This window comes from Varroa destructor, unplaced genomic scaffold (assembly GCF_002443255.2).
Source record: "Varroa destructor unplaced genomic scaffold, Vdes_3.0 BEIS01000005.1, whole genome shotgun sequence".
Lineage (NCBI taxonomy): Eukaryota > Metazoa > Arthropoda > Arachnida > Mesostigmata > Varroidae > Varroa > Varroa destructor.
In genome coordinates this window covers 34,519,960-34,542,724 of record NW_019211458.1, presented here as the reverse complement: position 1 = coordinate 34,542,724, position 22,765 = coordinate 34,519,960, and the positions used below count along the sequence as shown (strand labels likewise).

The 22,765-nt window shown below is 39.7% G+C and overlaps 1 protein-coding gene across 4 annotated transcripts; it reads right to left on the bottom strand.

Moving 5' to 3' along the window:
* Nucleotides 1–13,376: 13,376 nt before the first annotated feature.
* LOC111251329 (acid-sensing ion channel 1B-like) lies at nucleotides 13,377–21,249 on the bottom strand. 4 transcript variants are annotated; one of them, XM_022807804.2, is made up of 13 exons: nucleotides 20,877–21,249; nucleotides 19,926–20,175; nucleotides 19,384–19,497; nucleotides 19,148–19,243; nucleotides 18,854–18,926; nucleotides 17,715–17,834; nucleotides 17,135–17,220; nucleotides 16,623–16,797; nucleotides 15,862–16,100; nucleotides 15,300–15,493; nucleotides 14,147–14,310; nucleotides 13,818–13,909; nucleotides 13,377–13,629 (listed from the first exon to the last, which is right to left on the bottom strand). In XM_022807804.2, exons 2-13 carry the CDS (start codon nucleotides 20,114–20,116, stop codon nucleotides 13,509–13,511), a joined length of 1,665 nt encoding a protein of 554 aa, XP_022663539.1. In that variant the 5' UTR covers nucleotides 20,117–20,175; nucleotides 20,877–21,249; the 3' UTR covers nucleotides 13,377–13,508. The 4 variants fall into 4 exon arrangements, with proteins under 4 accessions (XP_022663539.1, XP_086846980.1, XP_086846982.1 ...); XM_086990854.1 differs by having other exon boundaries at nucleotides 19,926–21,249; XM_086990856.1 differs by lacking the exon at nucleotides 13,818–13,909 and having other exon boundaries at nucleotides 20,877–21,248.
* Nucleotides 21,250–22,765: the final 1,516 nt, after the last annotated feature.

The window sequence follows — 22,765 nt, the reverse complement described above, 5'->3', positions numbered from 1 at the left end:
ATGTTTTGCTGTGTTTTTCCCATAAGCAACTGGCTTGAGTTGTTGAAAAAAAAGAAAAAGAAATCGTTCCCCTATGAACACTCATGCGGCGGAACAGAAGTGATGCAACGGGTTGTTACGGGTTGTCTGCCACAAAGGTCATGCGCTGAAATGAATACTATTATCAACTTGATGAGAATCGCTAGCTTTATCTCTGTCAAGCGCATTAAAACGATACAACGCAGGGCTTTTCATCGAAGCTGCAGTGAGATAATCCCTCTAACATCGACAGACACCGTCACAAGGTAGCTATCCCTAGTTCAATGATCAATCGTGCAGATATCTTCGACAACGAAGTCAGCTGAAGATACAATTGGGACTAGAATACAGAAGAATCTCAAATTTACGGTCGCCTTATTAAAAAAAAAATAATTTTTGTATTAAATCATATCGGCTAGTCGTTAAGTTATATTGATGTAGAAATAAATGAACCTGAACACGCAGCCACGCAGAGATCGATTCGCTCTCAAAAAGGCAGATTAACATAAACACACCGAAGTACCAGCGAGAAGATTGAAGCCGACGCTTTACTAGATGTTTGACTCTGTTGTGTTAAGGGTTTCCCTCAATTCGTTGCCAGTAGGGAAAGCTGTGGCAGAAAACAAACAATCAGTGCACTGTTCTCTTAGGTTTTCTATTTAATCACTGTTTACGCAAAAACACAACGTTCACTCAGTGAATTTCGTTTCGCAGTACAGACACTTTTCTTGTTAGGCGCTTGTTAGGTAGTTGGCTCAGGGGTTGGGGTCTCACTTGCTCTAGGTGATTCTATACTACAGGATAAAAACTTAGTAGGAGCCATAATTCATTGAAGTGATAATAACACTAATCGAATTGCTACTTTGCTAGCCGCTATTAAACCGGCACAGTTTATTGTGAGACAAGCTTCTCAAGTCTAAATGGCGCCCCTGACGGGCCACTATCCAACAGCCCCAGTGTTATTCCCCATCTTAGAATGAAGCGTAATACATCTTTTCTTATCGAAGACGAAACACCTGAATGGTATCGCCAACAATGGCTATAATGAGTTACACGAATTGCCTTAGTGCTAGCCGCGGGCGATCTCGTAGAGTTCAGTATGTTTGTACCAAATATTGAATCTTTGCCGATCCTCATTATGTATATTCCAGCGATATGCCATACGTGTTGAATGACTGTAAGTATTTAACAGTCAAAGTTTTGCAAGCAGTAAACAATATATAGAGAAGGGCGAAAATATTTAAACGGAAGGAGGATAAGCGTCCATCGTAGGGCTGTCGTTTAACGGCTTGTTGTTACATGACTGGAATGGCAGGATACTGGACGCGACAAAATAGCGAATTTCCATAGTGTACTTTGATATTATTGATCAGTTGATATGGTAATGTGTCTTTTTTATACAAAAACCGACAAGTGGATTCTGTGCAACATAAGTGTTCATCGACAACAGAAGAGCGTACAAAATTAAAGTTTCTGAACGGAAGTATCGCTCCTGTCTTCATTTGTTCACAGCCATAATTTTCATATGGCCAATCCTTAGCACAAATAAGCTATACAAAGCACTTCAGCTTTTTGCACCATAGAGACTTCCTTCCTTTGATTCCTCATCAAGACACCCTGGATTTTATGAGCAATGATACTTAGTGTCATAAACTGTTTATGGCCGTCCCAGATATTAGACCATTGCGTTGGCTCTATTACCCGCACAAAATGCTCTATTACCCTTAAATCTGCTTGTTTAATCTGTCAAAGAACTTCAATTTAGTCTTTTGAAAGCAATCACTGAGCTGTAGAATATATTTAGGCCAAAGGCCCACTTTTAGTCTAAACCTATTCGATGCAATTCACCTTTGCACTGACGCTCGACGAGTGTTAATAGAACTATTGCACTGTCGTCACGTGTTGACACCCACAATATTATCGGTAGGTAATGTTTCTTATTAGAGACAGATGGTCTCTATAATAAATAAATAAAGAAGAGTAAGAATAAAAAAGAACAGTAATTTTTCATTTAGATCTTTGCCCTCCTCTTAGAACGTGCTTTTCATTAGAACATTGCATACATTTTCATTGTATCGTTAATATAAGTGTTGCTCCTTCAATAAATGTTTCAAGTGATACTCGGGAGAATCATTAAATAAAATGCGTTTGTAATAAAATCCTTGAAGAAAAGTTATTCTTTTATTAATTTGTCGTCACTCGACATGAAAAAATTCTCTTTTTTAAATCAATTATTATATAGTCTACCAAGGTATAAGCGGCGATTTTAGGGTTTAACGGATTCAACATTAGTCTGAGTTCATCATGTAATTTACTTCGGAGGCATTCTCTGTCACAATAGGTCAAATAGGTAAATCGCGCAAAAGAGGACAAGGTCAAAAGCTATCTATATTTATTTAGGTAATCATTCAGGGCGTTCTCTTTCGAGTTAAGTAATATCTTTTACTTATTGAAAATGTTTTAAAGCTGTTCCCAGTGCTTTGCTGGTTGCCGAGCTATCCGAGCATCCCTGAAAGGCTTTAGCCCTAATATTACATTAATAGTCTTAAAATATTATTATTTTAAACAAATGCAGTACCGTTCAGATGATTAAAACCTGTAAAAAGGATAGGATTTGGAAAAGATGCTAAGAGATAAACCTAAACCCCATTAGAAATTAATCTTTTTGATTCTATAGAATAATTAAAACACCCATCTGTATCACATATCAGTACAGACATGACTATTCAAAGACAGGCTCGGGTATAACCATTTGACCAGACATTTTAGCACACTGGCCTGCAAAAGTTCCGTCCTTACTATTGCCGTAAAAACCACATTGACCTCCTGTTCTGTAAGCCTGCACGTTCTTGCTAAATTTATATATTGCACTTGTTGGTTTAGTTTTCTATCATAATGATAAAAGTTCATCGTTGTTGTGATATTTCCTAGGGCCATCGTCCTTTTTGCCTAAGCCACTTCCCTGATAAACGCGGTACCCAACTATGGCCTACGGGACTTGAAACGGGTGTGGTGTACTTTGTCCGTCTGTGCCTTCGTAACAGGACAGCCATAACAGTTTAAACTGAAAATAAATTTATTGCCCAGCGCTTTGGAATAAATGCGTACAGTTGAGCTTGGGTCTTTGGAAGCCAAGTTAGGACAAACGCGGCTAGTTCGAACGCTGCCACACCGTTTGAGTACTCCTAACACCGTTTTCAGTAGACATATACCCGCAATGTCTTGATCTATATTGGTAGGACAAACTTCTCCAATAAACTAGACACTGACATCACATGCACAAACGCACTAACGTCGGTCAAGAAAAATCTATTGTAATTAAAAGAATTACATACTAAATAAAGTCGAACACAAAATGATTCATTTTTCAAAGACAAAAATCCCATAACGACGAAAGGTGGATCGTTGCTTCTTGCAAATCTGGAATTAAATAGTGATAGGCTAGTGATAAATACGTATTTATTATGTAAAAATATTATGTACCAAGTATATGAGACCCATTTCCGAGAACGATTGGCATTCTTACCAGTATAATTTCAGTGTTATTTTTACTAAGCGTATGAAATCGTTTGACAAGTTGTTTATGGCTGTTTGCAATGGCCAGCGCAAGGGCTAAAACGTAACTCCTCTATTTTTGTTTCCGCCCTAATTCCTTGCTTACTATTTCACCCGTCTCCTCTGCACATCTACTATTGCACGAAACGGTTTTGTTCGTTGTATTTGCCTTTATTTCCGTCTGCATCGCCCCTTTTTCTTCGTCTCCTTTCCTCTCGGTCTTTCTTCGCTCACCCTACACGATGCATTGCCGTGGCGGGTTTTTGTCCCTGGGGGCTCTAGATCCGTTCACACGAAGCTTCGCTTCATGCCTCTGGTCTCTCTACCTCACCCCAGTTGGCGTTTCGACTTTATATCAGGTAGTAACAGCAACAATGCTGGCGCCTGCGTTCAATTCGTTTTTTAGTCAGCGGTATCGACCCACCCCCGGGGTGACCAACACTAGCAGCTACATTAACCACTGCACGAAACACTAAATCGGGGGGGGGAACAACGCTACGTGCACTACGTTAAGCAAGCGACGGTGGTTGTGCGGGTGGGATACGCAAGGCGAGTGGGATCCGTCGCTCAAGATGTTGGCAAAAGACTGTTCGATCCAAACTAAGGGATATCATTCGCCTGTACTTAGTTTCACCTTATCTAGCTACTAGATGCTTCCTAGTTAGTATATAACATATATGCAGTAAAGAGAATAAATACTGTAACACCACTAGGTGATATTTCTATGAGTACATAGGATAGACCCGAACATTAGTTAGCATCTAGGGATTGTATTTTTTTCCTCGTTATTCGCTTGTCGTCACGGGTCAAACACGTAGAATGCACATTAGTTAACCTAAATTTTCAAGTGTGTCGAAACCGCTGTTAACACCTATAGTAATATTTTCGAAAAATTCGAAGTACCGGTCCATCCAAGCCTGCTAACCGCAAATGAGGAAAAAATCGATAATTAGACCGTCAGAATGGTCGAACCTAAGGAAAGGATAGATAATGCTTAGACACGTGCCAAATGATCCACGTCTGCGGACTGCGCGTTTTTTATTTTATTTATCTATTTATGCGCTGTTTGAATTAAAGGGGTACGTTCATTTATGGGAAAAGAGTTCAGTTTGATTGGAGCTTATACGCGCAAACTATACGACTTGTCCATGTGACAGTGTTAACTACACAAAGCTAGGAAAAATCAATGACAAAGAAAGAAAGAAACGAAAATTTCAGTTCAATTTCGAGGTCACGCACATCCTCTCACTGAAAGAACATTAAGTTGAAACACCTGTCGCTTTCTGTTCCCATCTTGATAGTCCTATCAGAAGCGAAGCATTTCTGTGAGAATCGTTGTTTTTTTCTCGACTGCTCCTCATTCAATTGCAACTGAGAAATTTCAGTAAAAGATGCATTATTGCTAACTCACGCCGTTTTCAATCACATAAGGAAGCACACGTGAAAGGATTGGTTACACAGGAAGAATTGTGGGCATGTGCTCCTCGTTCATTATATCAAGCTTTTATCTTCTGAGTCGACTTCGGCAAACTCGTTGCAAGTTAAGGACCCTTCATGAGTGATTGTTTTATCAGCGATGAATTTTTTCAGTAAGGTCGGCGTTGGACAATACCTAACGCTTTTAGTGCCGCAAACAACGAACAAACTTCCTATCTAAATGGTAGTCGTTAAGATGCGCGCTTTCAAGGAAAGGTTTGATATCGGTGTGCCCCGACCAGAGGAGGCACTAAGCGTTGAGGAACGTGTCTTACAACCTCATTAAGAATCGCAAGGGCGCCACACTTGTGACTGCACAAGGCGCTCGGCATGTGGTTTTAAATAACAGAGATGACTGACGGGTCCTGTGCAGGAAAGAAAGGAGCGAACCGAACGTGGCGTCGGTAAGACTGACCCTCTCTCTCTTTATTTGCTACGTGCCTTTTTACATGACGTCGTCGTGTCCGTTTCCCTTATGAGAATGTCTTCAACAAATCCTCACACTTGCTTTGAAGAGGGAAGTCTATACATGATTGCTGATATACATTACTGCTTAATTCTGTCATATTTTCAGATCTGTTTTGGCACACATGGGTAGACTCTGACGTTTTAAGGAAACAGTATTTGACTAACTCTGCTCTGTTTTTTATTCATTTGACTTGACCGTTTTCGGAGTATTTCTAGTGATTTAGCACACGGTAAATATTAGTGTATAGTAAAAAATCGATCCTCATTTCCCCATCTGTGCTCTCTTTTAATGTTCAGCTAATTAGTTGATGACCAATTAAGCTCTACTTGAATTGCGAGTGATGCAATGGATTTTATCCCGGTAATATATGCCACATTCTGATGCTTTGCATTTGCAGCCAACGGTGTGGCAGAACATTTGGAAACATTTTTAATAATATAAGTATATCAATATATGCAGTTAATTTTTCTTTTTTTCTATACGCAATCTTTTACAATCCTCAGATGGAACTTCGCCGCTACAAGCGTTGAATTGTTCCTTGCCAAACTACGATAATATCGACTTCGTTTGTAGGGATTTATTCTAACCATCAGTATACAACTGTAACGGCTGTTTATACTATATGCTTGATACGTCACATCTTACTCTGTTTCAAGCACCAAAATACAAATTATTTTATAATTTTAAAATCTCTGTACTTTTCATCGTATGAAGTTTGTTTGTTTGGACACATGTTGGGTCTGTTAGGTTGTTTTGTTGTTAGATTGTTAAGTACGTATCGCTAAAGCTGAGGAATCTATGAGAGCAAGCTTCTTTACATATACGTATTTTTTAAATATTTTTTTGAATATTTTTAAATAAACTCGGTTAAAAATACCGCTGATTAACGAATGAAAATCATCGTTATCGCTTAGGTTAATGTATCGAGCTGATGAAAATGAACATGCGACAAAGGATGATGTTTTCAGAACCATAGATACGTAACTATAGCATTTAGCTGATATTCGTTTGAAGTATTCTGGATGATGCGTATACAATTTCTTGTACTTAACAATCGTTTTTTTCCTCCGTTTTCAAATTTCTCTCATAAAATACTCAATTGTCTATTTTTTTTTTTCTCGTGTGTTCTCAAAATGCATTAGGCATCATGAGAGGCTTGCAGTGTCTTGTGTCGCCGGTACTAATTAGTATTTTTACAATCTATAATTTGATTTACAATCTAAAACCGACCACGACAAACACTTCTCCCAATGAATTTATATGATAACGTATATTTATTGATTTTATAATTCGTATAACCTTAATTATACTTAATTTGTTAAAGATGTCGAGTAGCCAAGCTTGCAGTGCTTAATAATGGTAGTTGAATCATTAATAGGTTGACATGAACTTTAATTTGTAGTAGTTGAGACGGTGGCGATCGTAGCGGATCTGCACAAATCGCGTGCCCACGTTTGGGCAGCTCTACGAAGGTCTTACAACAAAATAAACCGGAAAAACACAATATGGCGATTGCTTGACTGGTGCGCGCATCTTGCAACTTCCGTAGTAACGTAAGGAGAGATTCTAGGGTCGGAAATTGTGCAGCTCTCTAGACCAAGGATGGGCCAAGGAAAAATATAATCAAACCTTTAAAAAGGTTTATGTTTTCTCTAGGCTTTCACTCTAGACCTGCATATCGATCGTATATATCGTCCAGAAAATCTCCACCATGAATAACTGACATAGCTAACATAACAACATAAGCAATGATGAGAATTTGTCAATTCCCAACATTGCTTAGCAAAATTATCTACTAAAAGGTATGTGTGTATCGTAATTTCCGTATTAATCAAAGGGTTTTCTTTCCATATTGCCAATACTATATAATTATATGTATGTACAACCTTTGAGATTACTTTACCGCGTAAGCGAATTAAGCTTTACTTTAAAACTAAAAGCTTAGCAGTACTCGATTAGATGAACCGACAATGTCACAACTTAGACATTTCCTAGCTGCTGCCATCACCAGATGTTGAGTGTGTTTGCTGCAGCAGTATCATTGCCGCTGTCTTCATCAAAGGAAAGCGTGTACCCTCTTCCCCCTCCACCAGGAAACATCAACGTAGCTTCCAAAGATCTACACGCTCCTCGTCCCTGCCCAATCGCTTTCTGCCTTTTCTAGCATGCACGATCTAAGTATATATAATAGAAAGGATGGCATGATATGCCGCAGTACTGAGCTGAGAAACTCCCCGCTAGCTAGCCGCTTGTATCCAAAGGGTCGAACTTCTTTTTTCCTCTAGGCAGGTCTTGTTCCTTCGAACTCTCATATATAGGAAGTTCCGACTAAAGGGCCTGAGGCAGTGCGCGCGTCATCAAAGGCTTCTCGACAGGCGTAAGAAGCGGCCACGAAACGAAGAGAAGACAGAACTGATAGAAAAGACTGACGACAAAAACGAGAAATGCAGCGGGCACGCGTAACGAACGAGGAATAAATAGATAATAACACAGTAGATGGAACGATGAGATCGGCAGTGAGGCTGTCCGGATGATGAGAAGCAGCAGATGATGAGGCGGCCTCGTTGGTGGTCGTCAAGTCTTCCCCGTGTTATTCCAATAAGAACGATTTGCTAAGACGCGACGAATGACATATGTATTGAAATTGTCAGTAAACTTCTGATCGACGACTGCAATGTGAGGATAAGTGCTGACATACTGAATTGTGGATCGGTAAAATGATGAGCGGGCTAACGTGGTAAAGAGGCGGGCGCTGTGTACACACGATAAAACATACCGTAAAGACAGGGGGTAAGTTTCAATGCTAGGGGTTAGGGGAGCCGCAGAATTAGAGGCAACAATCGGGGTCGCGATACTGCTCGACAATCGTAGTCATTGATAATGAACCGATGATGTCGTCAGGAGCAGCGATCACCATCAAAGATAGCATTAGGCCCACAGTCTGAAATGTGAAGACAGTTAAATACGTCCCACTAGCCAATCCTCAAATGACCACCCCACGAGTGGTGCTATGCTATAGTCCTTATACTTCGCGCTGTCTTACGTTTCCATGAATAGTAGACCGCCATTGGCAATCCACGAAATGTACGCAATCGACTTTAACTGCCTCATTGCAGATACTTCATTCATTATTGAAGTTACACATAACCTAAGCGGTTTAATACCTGAATAAGCGGTAGCTAACTTCTAAATGCCTGCTAGATCGAGACGATGTCAATTAGTCTATCTTGCTTCACCGTAAAATTCTATAGGTTCTAGAAGCTTTTTCGAATACCTTTCCGCCATTGATCACGGTACAATGAAGACCAGCTATTCAGAAATTAGGTAGATGTTATATGCAGTTTGACTGCTAGGTGCGATTAAGCTATATTATGGACATAATGAATCTAGCCTACAGCAGCTTGGACAAACGAGTAACAACCAATTAATCTTATTTTGCAAATATATTAAGTTGCTTCTTTCTGGTTTCTAACTATGTACTACTAATAATAGCGTTTTACGTTGCTGGCTACTGGGTCCGGCCTGGGAACTCCAAAAACATCTTCCGCTATACACGTTTTCACTTAACTCGTAGGTACGTCAGGACTATGGATGCAACGCCGGCGAAGTGTTTCAGAGTCAAAAATGACCCAAAAAAAAAAATCTAGTTAGGAATCTGCACGGTAGTGTTCCACCAGGCCGGAGTGGAGCCTATCCTACCGGATGGTTCAATGTTGACTTTTTAAGGAGCGGGCTAAGTGAATCTTTGCGAAACAGATTAGACTTAAAAGTTTAAAAAAAAATAATAGCTTGTATCACATAGGAAGCTCATAGGATGGGCTTAGATTGACATACTTCCATCGCCTGTAATAGAATCTGGTGTACGGTCATATACTAAAGTTATCAATTTCAAGAATTTGTATTTTTACATTTATAGAAGCTAAAAATACAGTCGTTGGTAACGAATGTCATGGCCTGTTTTGAAAAAAAAAACGTCTCACGAATGCCAAGAAGGACAACAATCAAATTTATGATCTTTCTCAATCAGCCTAAGGAGAATTCCGATTCAGGATAACGTGGTCGTGCAGATTCCTAGGTAATGACAATGAAAAACGTCAGCAGTGCCCAAGTGCAACAGTAGAAAGAACAGAAAGAATATACATTCTTTCTTCCATTCACTATAATCAGCGCATTTTAACAGCTTGACAGACACAGGGATGACTCTCAGTCGAGCGACGGGCTGCGCTAAACGGAGCCGAATTTAGAATTTGCCACAGTGGAAAAGTGCCCTACATACAAAAGGCAGAAAATATAAATTTCCCAAGGGGACAATTAATCATGTAGCTGGGTAAAAAAAAGTTTTAGAGGCGGTGATACGAAGCAGTTATCATGGCACTTGAGTAAAACTGTTGTATTTATTTGTTGTACTAGATGAGTAGTTCCGTAGTCCAGGAGCGCGACCTAACTATCCACTGCTACTTGCTTCATCGAAAAGCAACCAAAAAGATGAAAAAAAAAAAAAAATTCTATAGAATTCTAAGAAAAAATTCTTTATAGAATTAAAGCTTCGTAAATATTTATCTTTCGAAAAAAAGGCTCCTATTCATTATCCCATCGTTCGCTACCTTGAACGAGCCACGTAAAACCTACAGATACGGATGTTCGCGCTGATATTACACCGGTTTAGGTATTTGCAGGGGTCATCCATATCTTGTTCGATGTCCAAACTTCAAATTACCAAAGAACCCCCATCCACACATCTACGTCAGTAGTATAACGATGCTTTCGCGAATGCAAATTCAAAACAGCATACAATATTTTCTATACTACAGACGTAAATATCGTTCTTCATACATGGACGAGCGAAATAATGGCGCTGGCAAATCTTAAATGTCAAACAATAAAAGCTGGCCGTTTCTGTTTCGTATATGTACAAAAAAAACTCTATCAAACTCACTCCTTCCTTGATCAGAGGCGAAACTTCGAAAACATGACATAAATAAATGGGGGGGATTTGTAATAACATTATCAGAACTAGCCAATAGCACAATGTATCCACCTACCTTATAACGAAAAGAAGGCTTTCTTTTTGCTCGGCAATAGTTAGTCAACTATGCTAGGTATAACATGTGGGTTTTTAAAAAGTATTAGATAATTAAGCTTTAAGATTTTAATTAGATAGCTAAGCCGAATTTAATGCCGCTCTGATAAATACGTATAGACTAAACACGATTTGGGATACACTAAATATATGATCACCTGAGTGACCTAGGTTTGAGGCAGGCGATTCAGCTATACAGGGACGTTTGGCCTTACCTGACAACTCACCGTTAGCTAAGATGAATAGGTGCACAAAGGCGTTCAGGTCTATACGGCATATGAAACTGATAAAATAATTTAAAATGTTTATTTTATGTTTATTGTTGAATAGGTTCATTCTGTATCCGGGTTTGAACTCTTATCGGCTTATTTTGTCTTTCTCTTGCCTAATGTACTAACGTACCTAGGAACTGGACGATTGTAAACTTCATCATTATATTTTCTTCTATATATATATATATATATATATATATATATATATATATGCAGGCACTAGGTAGCAATTTTCAAAACTCTCCAGCAGTAATCGTAAATGTATACGGTCGTATATTTTTTAATATTGTGCACATTTTTGACTATACTACATATTAGACAGCTACCACTTTTACCGAATTCGATAGTCTGACGCGTTTCCCACCTCACTTCTTGATCTAACACCCCCATTCCCCACCTTCCATTAACTGGCGCTTGTCAACTGCTGTACAACGAGAAACGTCGAGTCGCCGGCAGTAGAGTACGAATTGAGCTGACATTAATTTAATGCAAGTTGTTGCACGGCCATCTTTTCATTGGTTCTCATGTCCTGCGGGACATCCCCATTCATTGGGAAATAACCAGGTCAAAGGCACACATTACACAGGATCCCTTGGGGAGTGGAATGTCGGGCAGCTTAGGGCAGCCCTTCAAAAAAGGACGCCAGGTCTCGACTTCCTTTGACCGATTTGGCTGGCTAAGGTTAGACTCAGCCGAGCGAAGCTGATCTCGCTTAGCGGAAAGCGGCTACCCTCAATTGCTCAACCCACCTCTCCCCTCTTGTTTAGGAAAAATACCCCCAGGGTTGTTACTGCTAGAGAAACTCCTCTTGGCCTTAGGGGGCATTGACAACAAACTCTAAGGCGTCCTTTTGATGAAGAGAAGATGATTTTCATAGGGTAGGATTTGAACTATCAAAACATCTTTGCGATGATCAAGACCCACTGGTCTTTTAGTTATCTATGCTCACTGTTATGCTACCCAAAAGCCTTATAATATGTAAAGGAAGAAGCAGATGACAATTTCCAGCTTTACTCGTTGTTAAACGCTCAACCTTGATACTACGACACTAGTGCTTTGTCGAAGCTGTTGCAAGAACGTATCGTTAGCTTATAATTCATCACTGATCTCCGCGAACCACTACAACTTCTGCTATTTCTTTAGCGTCATGAACTTAGTCCACATGCTTAGCTCTGTAAGTTTGTGCGAAGTAAACGCTGCTCTATAGTGTTGCCGCAAACGAGAGCCACCGAAAGGCAGCGGTAAACGCATCCCCTCGAGGCATGTTTTTGTTGTTGTCGGCAGTGGAGGCGGCAGTTGCAACGTCCTTTCGCTGCTGTAGTCCCATACATCAGAGCATTTGGCCTTTAACCTTATTAGACGCGTGTATGGCACAGCAATGTAAACTCAAATCCAGTCCCTATTCTATTCCCTAGTCATGTGTGGCTGCACCGTTTGTTCTGCCTGCTCCATTGTAACGGTCAGATGCGTCCCAAATGTCGTTAACCCTTACCGCCCGTTTCCGCTTGCAGGACCCGGATAGATACAATACACAGCCTCACAAGATCAGTGAATCCGTTTGTTCCGGTGGTTAACTCCGGTGCGCGTTATTGAGTGACCACCGTTAGTAACGTAGCTCGCACTGGCATCGTTCGTCGTCATCACCAAAGTTAGCCTCTTCTTCTCGCCGTCGGCTTAACTTCATGGCGTAGGCTAACAAACATAGCGGTAACATACCGTAGTTCCTTGGGAATGATAACTGGCGTTTTCTACGGGTGGGCTATGGGGCCCAGCAACATTCCGTCTACTTTGTATAGGTGACCTACACTTTTGGGATAAATATCATCTCATAAGGCGTAGAACCAGTAGCATTTTGTTCGCTGACGTACACCCGTGAGCCGCTACGAACAAAGCTCAGAAATGGCAGATCTCATGCGGATGGGTGCAATAAACGCAAATGCTATAAGTATCTGGCAAAGCGTAGATGTCTATCACGATCGGTTGGGCCTGATTGTGTCGTGAAACTGATGTCGTTGCCGGATGAAAAAGTCGGCCCAGCTCCGGCTATCATTATAGGCCTGTACGTTGGTTGCGAGATATTGTACATGGAACCTTGAAAGTATTTTCTAACTAGCAATACAAGTAATATTTATGTTATTCGTACACAACTTAAACACAGCGTTTACAGGTGATATTATTACTCGCACATATGGTGCATGCAAGGTCGTTCGAGGGATTAACTAATAAAAATGCTATCATGCCTTATAACGTTTGCAAATTTGATTGATCTACCCCTGAGGCAACTAAAGTCAGCAGGATAAACATATGTTACGTGCTTGAATACGAAGGAAACCTTAGCGCAGTCGTTCAAAGAGTCACTCTCCTTTCTTGCCTATAATAATAATAATAATGGCTTGTGCAAGTGTACGAGGAATTGCCTATTATCCAAATAAGACATTAACGTGGAACTCAATTCCGCTTATTACAAATGATGAATGGGTCAATGGATCACAAAATACAACACACATATCTGACGCGTGCGTTTTATTGGTAACGCCCGTGTTAGGTCGTCGAAAAGATGATATAGATGGAATCCATGTGATTAGTTCTTCTCCGTTCTTCAAAAGTAATTCAAAGCTATTACTTATTATGACGCTACTTAGAATCTTTCGTCTGGAACGACTCGATTTGTATTACGCTTTAAGCTTTGCCTATCGGTGAGGAGATCCTGTTCGATTTTTGCCGCTTCCTCCTTATGATTGTATTTCCTTTGCCGGCATCTGAAGGGAGAAAACACATATTATTATGTTAGCCAGCTTTTATTGTTGATTAAGCTGTATCTACTCATTGTTCCATTTCTATGCGAAGGCTTTTATGAATCGTTCTTCGTTGCGATGTCGGCATGCTCTTCAGTCCCACAATCTGTGCAGTCAGTGAATAAGCGTGCATGACAATATACAATAATTACTGCCTTCGTAGGTAGATGACGAAGTAATCTAGAACCGAGAAAAAACTCATTCCTAGCCAAACACCGACGTAGCCTCCCAAATAACCAAACACCTGCAATTAGAACGCCTGTTATGTATTAGGGCTACACATTTTCATCCTGCATTGGTATTAAGCAAACTTTAACGCCAAAACTATGCATACTTGATGTAAAACTTTTCTAGTCGCAAACATGTACCTGAAAAACCCGTTCGGCCAATGAAATGTAACGATGAAGTCTTCCAGCACATAACTGGAGGGAGCAGTAATTACCGATGTTGAAACTTAACGTAAAACTATTGTATGTCGTACCTCAATGAAAGTAAATTTGCGCATATGTTGAAGAATAGTGTGTTTTTCCGACGCAAACATCACCGTGAGGCTGAATTCTCTTCTGGTTAACTCAATAGGTTCGGTCCCGTTCATCGAATCCGTTGGCAGGCCGTTATCGTCATAATAATACTCGACTGCCTTATCTGACATTAGAAAAACATGAAAGCCTCAATGACAGGTAACCTATCATGGAGAACATACCTAAGCCCAAGGACACTAGAAACATTACGTATGACCTAAGGGTAAGAAATATATACGCTACAACATCTGTCACTTTTGGATCGCATTTTGCTGCTACAAAGAAAGCATTTCAATGCCCCCATGTGATTATTACAAGGCCCGGAAGGAGCAATTAGGTCCACAAAGACGTTTTTAATGACAGGTTTTTATGGTGGACTATTTTTACGATAACTGCTCAAGTGGTTAGAAGGGCTAGTGTTCGCACAACATTAAGGTAAACATGCATTCAAGTGGCGCTATAGGACAAGCTGTAGCAAATTTCTAGCAGACACATATTTGCCCTTTTAGAAATCTGATCTTGTTTACCTATTCGCCCTTCAAAGAGCTACGCTTCCTACACGTTGATGAAGGCACTGGACTTCTCAGTTTTGTCCACGTTACGAGACCTTCTATGGAAAACGGCCTTTCCGTATCAAATAATAATAATAATAACGGAAATATTTTACCCTGATGCAAATGATACGTTTCCTATATGATATTGCTCCATGCCACATCTGGTTGCCTATTAGATTAAAAATGCAACACATCATAGAAAATATATAACTTCTATAAAGGATCGCATTCCAAGAAGCAAAGGGAGTTTTTTGTGTTTCACATCGAGGATAAAGGAAACACGGGCAAACTCTTAGCGTATGCATTACGACGAGTAGTATAGCAGGCAAAGAAAGGTCCAAGTTGGCTCCTTCCCATGCCCTACTGTGACTGGTGCGAGCTGGAGGGAGTAGCGTACGACAAATCACCGTGCGACCACTGCCTTCATTCGCAATCAATGCGTATCATTACATCATATGTAGAACAGATAATATTCATGGGTTGAAAACTAATGTCGTTTGGGCATTGATAATATTGTTTAACGAATGTGCCTTGAAAAAACGGCTGAAGTCTAACTCACCTTCTGTATACGCAGCGGCTTCACCCTCCTTTTGTCCCTGAGCTGTTACCTGTACCTCATATGTAACTTCCTTGCAAGGCTGACGACACTGACGAATGCACTGATCCGTGAAGTGATGATCTATGTCGATTTTGGCACATTTTCTTGTCTCCTCCTGAGTACAGACACGTGAGTAAAGGTCCCTATACGCATATCTGCAAAATAAATACCCACCTCACTGAACTATCTTTATTAACTTCAAGTTGATCCGCGGTTAGTCCGACTACAAGTCTAGATGGCCCAAAAAATGAATATTTTCAAATAAACAAAGTGATGCCGACAGTAACTAGATAACGTGACAGATGCACAAAACCCCTTGTACATCTATCATATAGTGAATATGTTATGTCCAATGTCAGTACAATAATAACGTCGCTGCCTAACGTTAGTAGCTATTGAAATTCATCTGAGGCAGTATTGAGATGCTGTGCCGGACGTAGAACTCAAAACATCTATTTACTTTGTCGTTAGCGGCGCGTAAACGGTGCCGATATTCACTTTGTTGATAGATTGGGGTACCCACCTTGGGGAGATGCACCGACAGTATAGATCCCAGTTTAGGGCCTTGCACATTTCGTAGCAAAGATTTTGAGTAATCTTTCCGTAGAACATTTCCGAGCGCGGCATAGCGTCGTAATCGATGCACTGAGTCTGATATGGCGGTGGTAGCGCCAAGGTTGTCAACTGCTCTACAAGAATAATGTAGCGCGCTCCAGGTTCAAAGAATAATGGGTGCAATTGTCCCGCAGAGTTGGTTTCCGCCTGGCATAATTTCCAAAAAAAATATAGTATCGCCAATGTTTTGGCCATAGAAAATGACAAAGACTGCACGATTAAAATATTCGTGCCGAAATAGCTTTGATCGACTGTTTCAAGAAGCCCTCCTAAATCAATCAATAAATATCAGCGAAGCGCATAGTTCGCACTATCTATTATATATATATATATATATATATATATATATATAAGCTAACTAAGATAAGAGCTGTCAAAAAAAATGTAGCTCTAATATATTAATTAGGCAGTTTCGAATACCTAATACCTATTGAGTTGAAGCAGCGAACAAAAACGATCATAGCAAACACATAAACGTATCATTTGCATGCTTTAGTTCCGATTTAGGTTAGGGAGCATAGGGAGTACCCGGTATAAAACAGGCTACGATAATCTTAAAACGACTCTTATACATACATCGATTCTCAACAATAAAACTATGACTAACTATAACAGTTAATACGTCGTAGCATTTGCAGAATAGATCGTAAATGAAGGACGAACGGCTACCTCGTGAAGTACAGCGTCAGCTTTGAACATATCAGATATTTGCAGTGTATTCTGTTCATCCCAGCCCATAACGACGTTAAGTTCGTAGTCCCATGGATATTTGCACTTGTTTAGTGGATGATTAGGGTCTTCAATAGCGTGCATATCAAGAGAGTAACACACTGCATCTGGAAATCTAAAAAGTTTACAGGTTTAGAGGTTAGTAGTTAGGGAAGCGGCAAGCCACCTTGAATTTCACGCACGACTATCGATGTGTATCTAGCTGTCCCTATTGAAAGATGGCGGAACGTGTTGCTAATCTCAGACAGATCTGCACCTAGAAACAGTAGAACTTACAAAAAAACTCGTTTTCAATTACGCTTAGTGACCTACATACTTTGAAGCATTGTGTCAACCAATTAAAAACACAGCTACCCCATCTTGCTTGAACCAAACAACTACATCGAGATGGACGAAATAGGTTCAATAAATTCGTATATTATCTGTGTACCCAAAAAGAGGCCTATTATTACCTTGAATAGGCAAATTTCCAGTTTTGACTGCAGTCGAACGGTTCACAGCCAGACGTTGGTTTCATATGGCAGTGTGTGATCGCCTCCTGAACAAATTGTTTTTTTTTTTGCCAGATAAATAATGCAGTTTAAGTTCACCTAAGATGTGACATAAATCTGTATAGCTGCTATATATTTTATTATGGAAACGAAATATAAATATTTATCTTCTTCAGTATATGCCACTAGTACTATAAGCCTCATGTGAAGCAAACTAGTTCAACGTAAATTCTAAAATCAGAATTAAGCTCATTGTTTATAGAACGTACCTCTCTCAATATTTTTTCTACTATCATAAAATATTCGTACATTCTGTTGCCCAGTTTTTTTTTTTCGGTTATTGCCATCCGTCAGAGTTATTGGCCATCAGCGACAATGGAGACAACAGCTGTGAAAGCAGCCTTTTTAGGCTTGAGGGTGCGTATTTTGCGTTGAAGCAAGTTCGTTAGTCAAAGATTCTAACCTCTTATATAAATAAATAAATTGGTTAGATTTTACATAAGTGCATCTTGTAAATATATCCATGTCACACTGGAGGTACCTCGGTGCGAAAAGCGAAGTCACTGATTGGCGTCTGGTTCCATAGGGCATTGATGAGTGCCTGAAAAGTGGGGCTTCCCTCACCACAGAGTTCCAGTTGAAGATCCTTTAATTTGCAAACCTATGCAGTATGCAACAAAATCGACATGTGCACATGATCATTTTAAGGTAAAAACCACACATTTTTAGTAGCTAACAAAATAGAAAATGTCGATTTGGGCTACATAGGTGCTGCCGTTTTTTGTATTAATTTTTGCAGCTTAAAAACTCCGGCTAAGGATTGGTTTCTTCTAATATAGATGTCAGCAAAGGCTATCACAGTAGAGTTACAATGCAGACAATTTGCTGGAGTACGATCGAAAAACATCAGCGACTAAGCGGACATCCTGCTTCTATTAAGGAAAGAGAATCCTCCGGTTGCTCTATTCTTTGCATTGAATAACGTTATTACACGTGTCGCTATGCGAGTCATCTTGACCATTAAGCAGGACATGTCTTCCGACACTGCACCGTCCTGCAGCTAGACGAACAGCTATAGCGTGCGATTTACCAGAGATTCCCAGAGTTGTCTCTTTTCGCGCCGGTTACGCTACCGAGTTTCAAACTTTACATTGCTGAATAGTGTTAATTTGGTGCCTGATATTTTGAGATTCGTGATAGTTTAGGTAGGTAGCTCGGTTTGAACACCTTCCAACTGATAGGGGTGACAAATGTTGCATCTCCGCGGGTTCGTATTTACAGACAGGGACATTGTGACAGATACCAGAAACCGCTAGCACTCAACGATACTGTTCCTCTAAAGTGCATACAATAAATCCGTATAAGGCGTCTATTTGAAAAACTATAAAAACATGAAACAGAGTTCTATAGATTAAAACTAATAGATGCATCTGTAGTGGAAATGTTTGTACGTCGTAGTTCTCAAACCAGTGAGAGAGCCAATGGGTTGTAATCAAAGCTATTTAAGAAGGAAAAGCCCAGCTTGTCTTTAAAAATCAAAATCTATCTCTGCTCTAGTGAATTGGCCTTTTTGTGCGATCTGCGCATTATCTCTGTAATACGTCGTATTACTCATGTGAGACACCATTAAAACGGTTATGGGACAAAAGTTACGATGATATTTTGTGCTTGCTTACTTACTTTTTCGCGGCTTACCCAATTTGCCATACAAATAGTCAGAGAGGGAAAAATTAAGTCTTTCATCGATTCCACCCTGCAATTCAAGAACTCTTTAGTTAGTAATTATATCCTGATATGACGACATAAACGCCAGCTTAAAATTTATCTAGAGATGCATAAGTGTTTCGCCAACTTATCAAAAGTTATTGATAAATAGAAGACTATTGACTGGCGAAGACGAATCTACGCAGTGAATCTATGCTAATGCGACCGAAACGTATTTACAATAGGCCTGGCAGTTTTATGGATGGTTACCTAATATTTGTGGTTGTGGGGAATCGGAAGAAGCCAAAAAAGAAGTCCGCGCTCTGATAGACGAAGCCGGCAACGCACAGGATTGTAATGAAAGACCTTTACGGATCTCGGCATCAATTGTTAAAGATGTTAATTGACATTCAAGCAAGTAGAAAACATTGAATACGATAATTATTTTCAGAATTCTAAGTCAAATGTTTATATTTCTACGTACAATATTAAGGGCTTTTTCGTACCTTAGCAAAAAAGCTGGTTGAAGAAGGTGCCGTAGTTTTCGGAAAGGTTTCTGTTTTGAAGAGCCTGTTGTGAAACTTGTTACCTTTGCTCGTCTTCTCGCACTTAGAAAACGTCTGCGAATAATAAAAATAGTACACAATGAAGTTCTACTTACCTAGGCCTGCATGCTATCGACGAGGACCACACTTTTATGAAAAGTATGTATGCTAAGTTTGCTTTATCCAAGTTACACAGATAAGAATATCGTCGTTACCACTTGCAAATATTATGACGGGTGGCAAATATAATTGTCGCACATTCTAGTGCAAGATTTATTGTAATAGAAGTTTTATAATAATTTTGGAAATCTCATCAGTCAACTTCGACAGCTGCTTGAAAACGCGATCTCAATCTTTTGTAAACTATAGGCATACTCGAGGTTCTGTGTAGATTTAAAAAAAGCCGCCAATTTCTTTCCATTTAGCCCTGTCAAAAACGATCCTATCATACGTATTATGTGATAGATGTATAAGTCAATTAAAGTAGACTGTTCAGCTTTTACCCTGTGGAATCCTGTGGAGGAGTTTCGAGTTTTCTCTCAAGATTTCCCGGCAGTTTCTGTGAATACTTGTCGCTTGGATAGGAATGATCGGGCTCACTGCCGAAGTTGTAGCGACGACGACTTCGTACTGTGCTCGCACCCGTAGTGCCCTTTTGTGGCACAATGTCCGAAGTATGTCTTAAATTGTACATTGCCCTTTGATTAACAGGGGTATCCGCTTCGTCGTCAGAATTTCAAGATACTACGGTGTCTGTCGTATAGAATGAACAAGCAGCACTTTAGAAAAAGATTGTGCTCGAGGTGCGTACCACGTTATAAACAGGAATAGTGAATTATTTTAATTAGTCTTTAAATACATTTTTATGGCCACATTTGTACCTGTTAGCACTGCCTTAGTTGGTACCCCGCTGGATGGAAATGTAAAATAAATTATCCCAAGCTACAATCGTATGTCGAAGGAACATGTGGCCTAGACTATGAAATCTTTGGCAGGACAAATTTAGGTATGCTTTGCTAAAAAGCCTTATGTGAAAGTGAGTAAAAGAGCGACTTAATTTCTCCCAGAATAGTATTGATTTTATTCAGAATATATATGTGGATAGATTAGAAAGATGTTGCGGAAAGCTAAGCATCTGGACAAAAAAATATGTAACGGCACCCCATTTTTACTGCAACGATGGACAAAAAGTAATAAGTAGTTTGAATAAAAAACCTCTCAGTAACTAACGATTTCGATGTTTGTTTCAGATTACGTAGATGATCCGACAACTTGCTATCTTGATTACTTATTACTTATTTTTAGAAAAACGCGAGCCATTAATTCTGTTTTGCACCGTTACGTGAACAGCATTACCGTCATATCAGTCGTCGCTGGCCTGAACCTGGTTTTCATCAGAAATGTTGCATAGCTTTTCCAGTGTGGACAAAGACACATAAAAATCATTCACTTACCATTGAGTGCGGTTGGCCGAAAATAAAATGAAGGACCAATTACACTAGACCAATCTAAGAAGGCCGTCGACAGCGCTATAGATAAAATGCTTGATATGTCTGGCCGCTCTGCTACACTGACTGTCTATGTCTGTTAAACGAAAGCAGCAATCATACTATGCGGGCAGCCTGGCATATATGGATCAAAAAATTTGAAGGATTAGAGCCTTGGCGATGTCAACAAACGAGGCGAGGAGGCCTTTGTCGTAACGAATATAATTCTACTGTTTTGCACACGTTTTATATGGGTGTTTGTACGAAATAGGTTTTTAATCAAGTAGAACAAGCACTTTTTCTACTCTCGCATACCGCTATGCATCAACTCGCGATTCCACCAATAAACGTAAGTGGCTTTAATTAAAGTTACCTAGTAATTTATTAACTAGATGCTTCAATGTATCTATGCCGCTAACACCGAAACTGTATTTGCTGTGGACGATTTTTATAGTTTTCTCCACTGCCGATGTCAATAGCTACTTATCGATTCATCGATCGCGTGCTACGCTCGGCTTGTTTATGCCACATTAAATATTCGCTATACTTCACGAGGGGTTGGGGGGCAACGGTTTCTCAGTTAATTGTCGGAGACAGAACACTCCAATGCGCCTTTTTCTGTAGGCATAATGGACTTTACATGTATGTAATTTGTAAAGAAAATGGACCGACAAATTCAGCTTGAAGTAGCGAATGGGGCGGGTCCCAAAAATTCTCACTGTCGCACTGATAGTCTAGCAGCGTTTAACTTCAAGCATCAATAGAATAACTCAAAATACTGCTATAAAACATACGTCGTGTCCACCTTTTTTAGAGGTGGGAGTCATAATTTATTCGAATTATTAGATTGTTTATAATGTACTTTAACAACTGAAACTCGTATCGAGAAGAGAGCAACTTAATTTTTGTTCTGTTCATTAATCCCATGCCAAATTAACATGGCTAAATTTTCTGTGTGATGCAGAGGGGAGAATTGTTTCGTTCCCGAACCCCAAGAGTTCCCACAAGCGTTATAAGTTTACAAATGATTAGCATTTCCAGTAACTACGCTAGTCGGGACTAACAATACTTACATTCTGATCGGCTATAACAATACGTCATAGCCGATCAGAAGTGTCATCAGAAAATGTTTAATTAACTTCTGAATACATATGAGAACTTGATCAAATAAAGACTTCACTGAACCGTGACACAAGTTTGTGTGTCTGATAGTGCCCACGGATCGATGTGAACGCTTCGAAATAATTAATAATGCAACATGAAAAGTAACAGTTAAGATATCTGAAACATCGCCACTCAGACCCCTATAATGTACATGTGAAAGTTTAGAGATTGCAAAAAAAAAGTTCCTGACGGAAGTTGTGAATTGTTTGATGTCTAGAAATTCAAATTTTATAGTTTTTTTAGTAGTTCGGAATAATCTGTTTTTTTGTCCATTTATCCTGTAGAGAACATGTTATTCAAATAATAACCAAGCGAATCATTGTGCAGCTAACGGCTGGCGGCCCTGTGCTGGCATTGTGTGTTTTATATCAAATATTAGGTTCAGAAATAAGGGCTGCTTGTTTTTCTTTGATTTGGCTGACAAGTAATGATATGGATGACTCGTAACGATCGAAATAGGCCGCAGTGAGGGTGCTTGCAAATAGGATTCCATCACCGAAAGTAACATCTTTCGTAGATTAACTGAGACCGTTCGGATCCACGATAGAACTGGTGTTTCGGTGTCTCAAATGCTAACGGGTAGCCTGTATTACCGTACAGTGAACTTTACAGACAACATCTAAACTGCTCTATTTACATTTGGAGCTTTTCTTATGTATTGTTTGTTTCTTATATATAACAGACGATTCAAC

Excerpts from the sequence above, each read along its gene's own strand:
- LOC111251329 (XM_086990854.1), bottom strand. The coding sequence starts at position 20,116 with ATGTACAATTTAAGACATACTTCGGACATTGTGCCACAAAAGGGCACT. Across the intron at positions 19,244-19,383 it reads CAACCAGCTTTTTTGCTAAG|GTCTTTCATTACAATCCTGT; the intron begins GTACGAAAAAGC and ends AGATCCGTAAAG. Across the intron at positions 14,311-15,299 it reads AGCCGCTGCGTATACAGAAG|ATAAGGCAGTCGAGTATTAT; the intron begins GTGAGTTAGACT and ends TTCTAATGTCAG.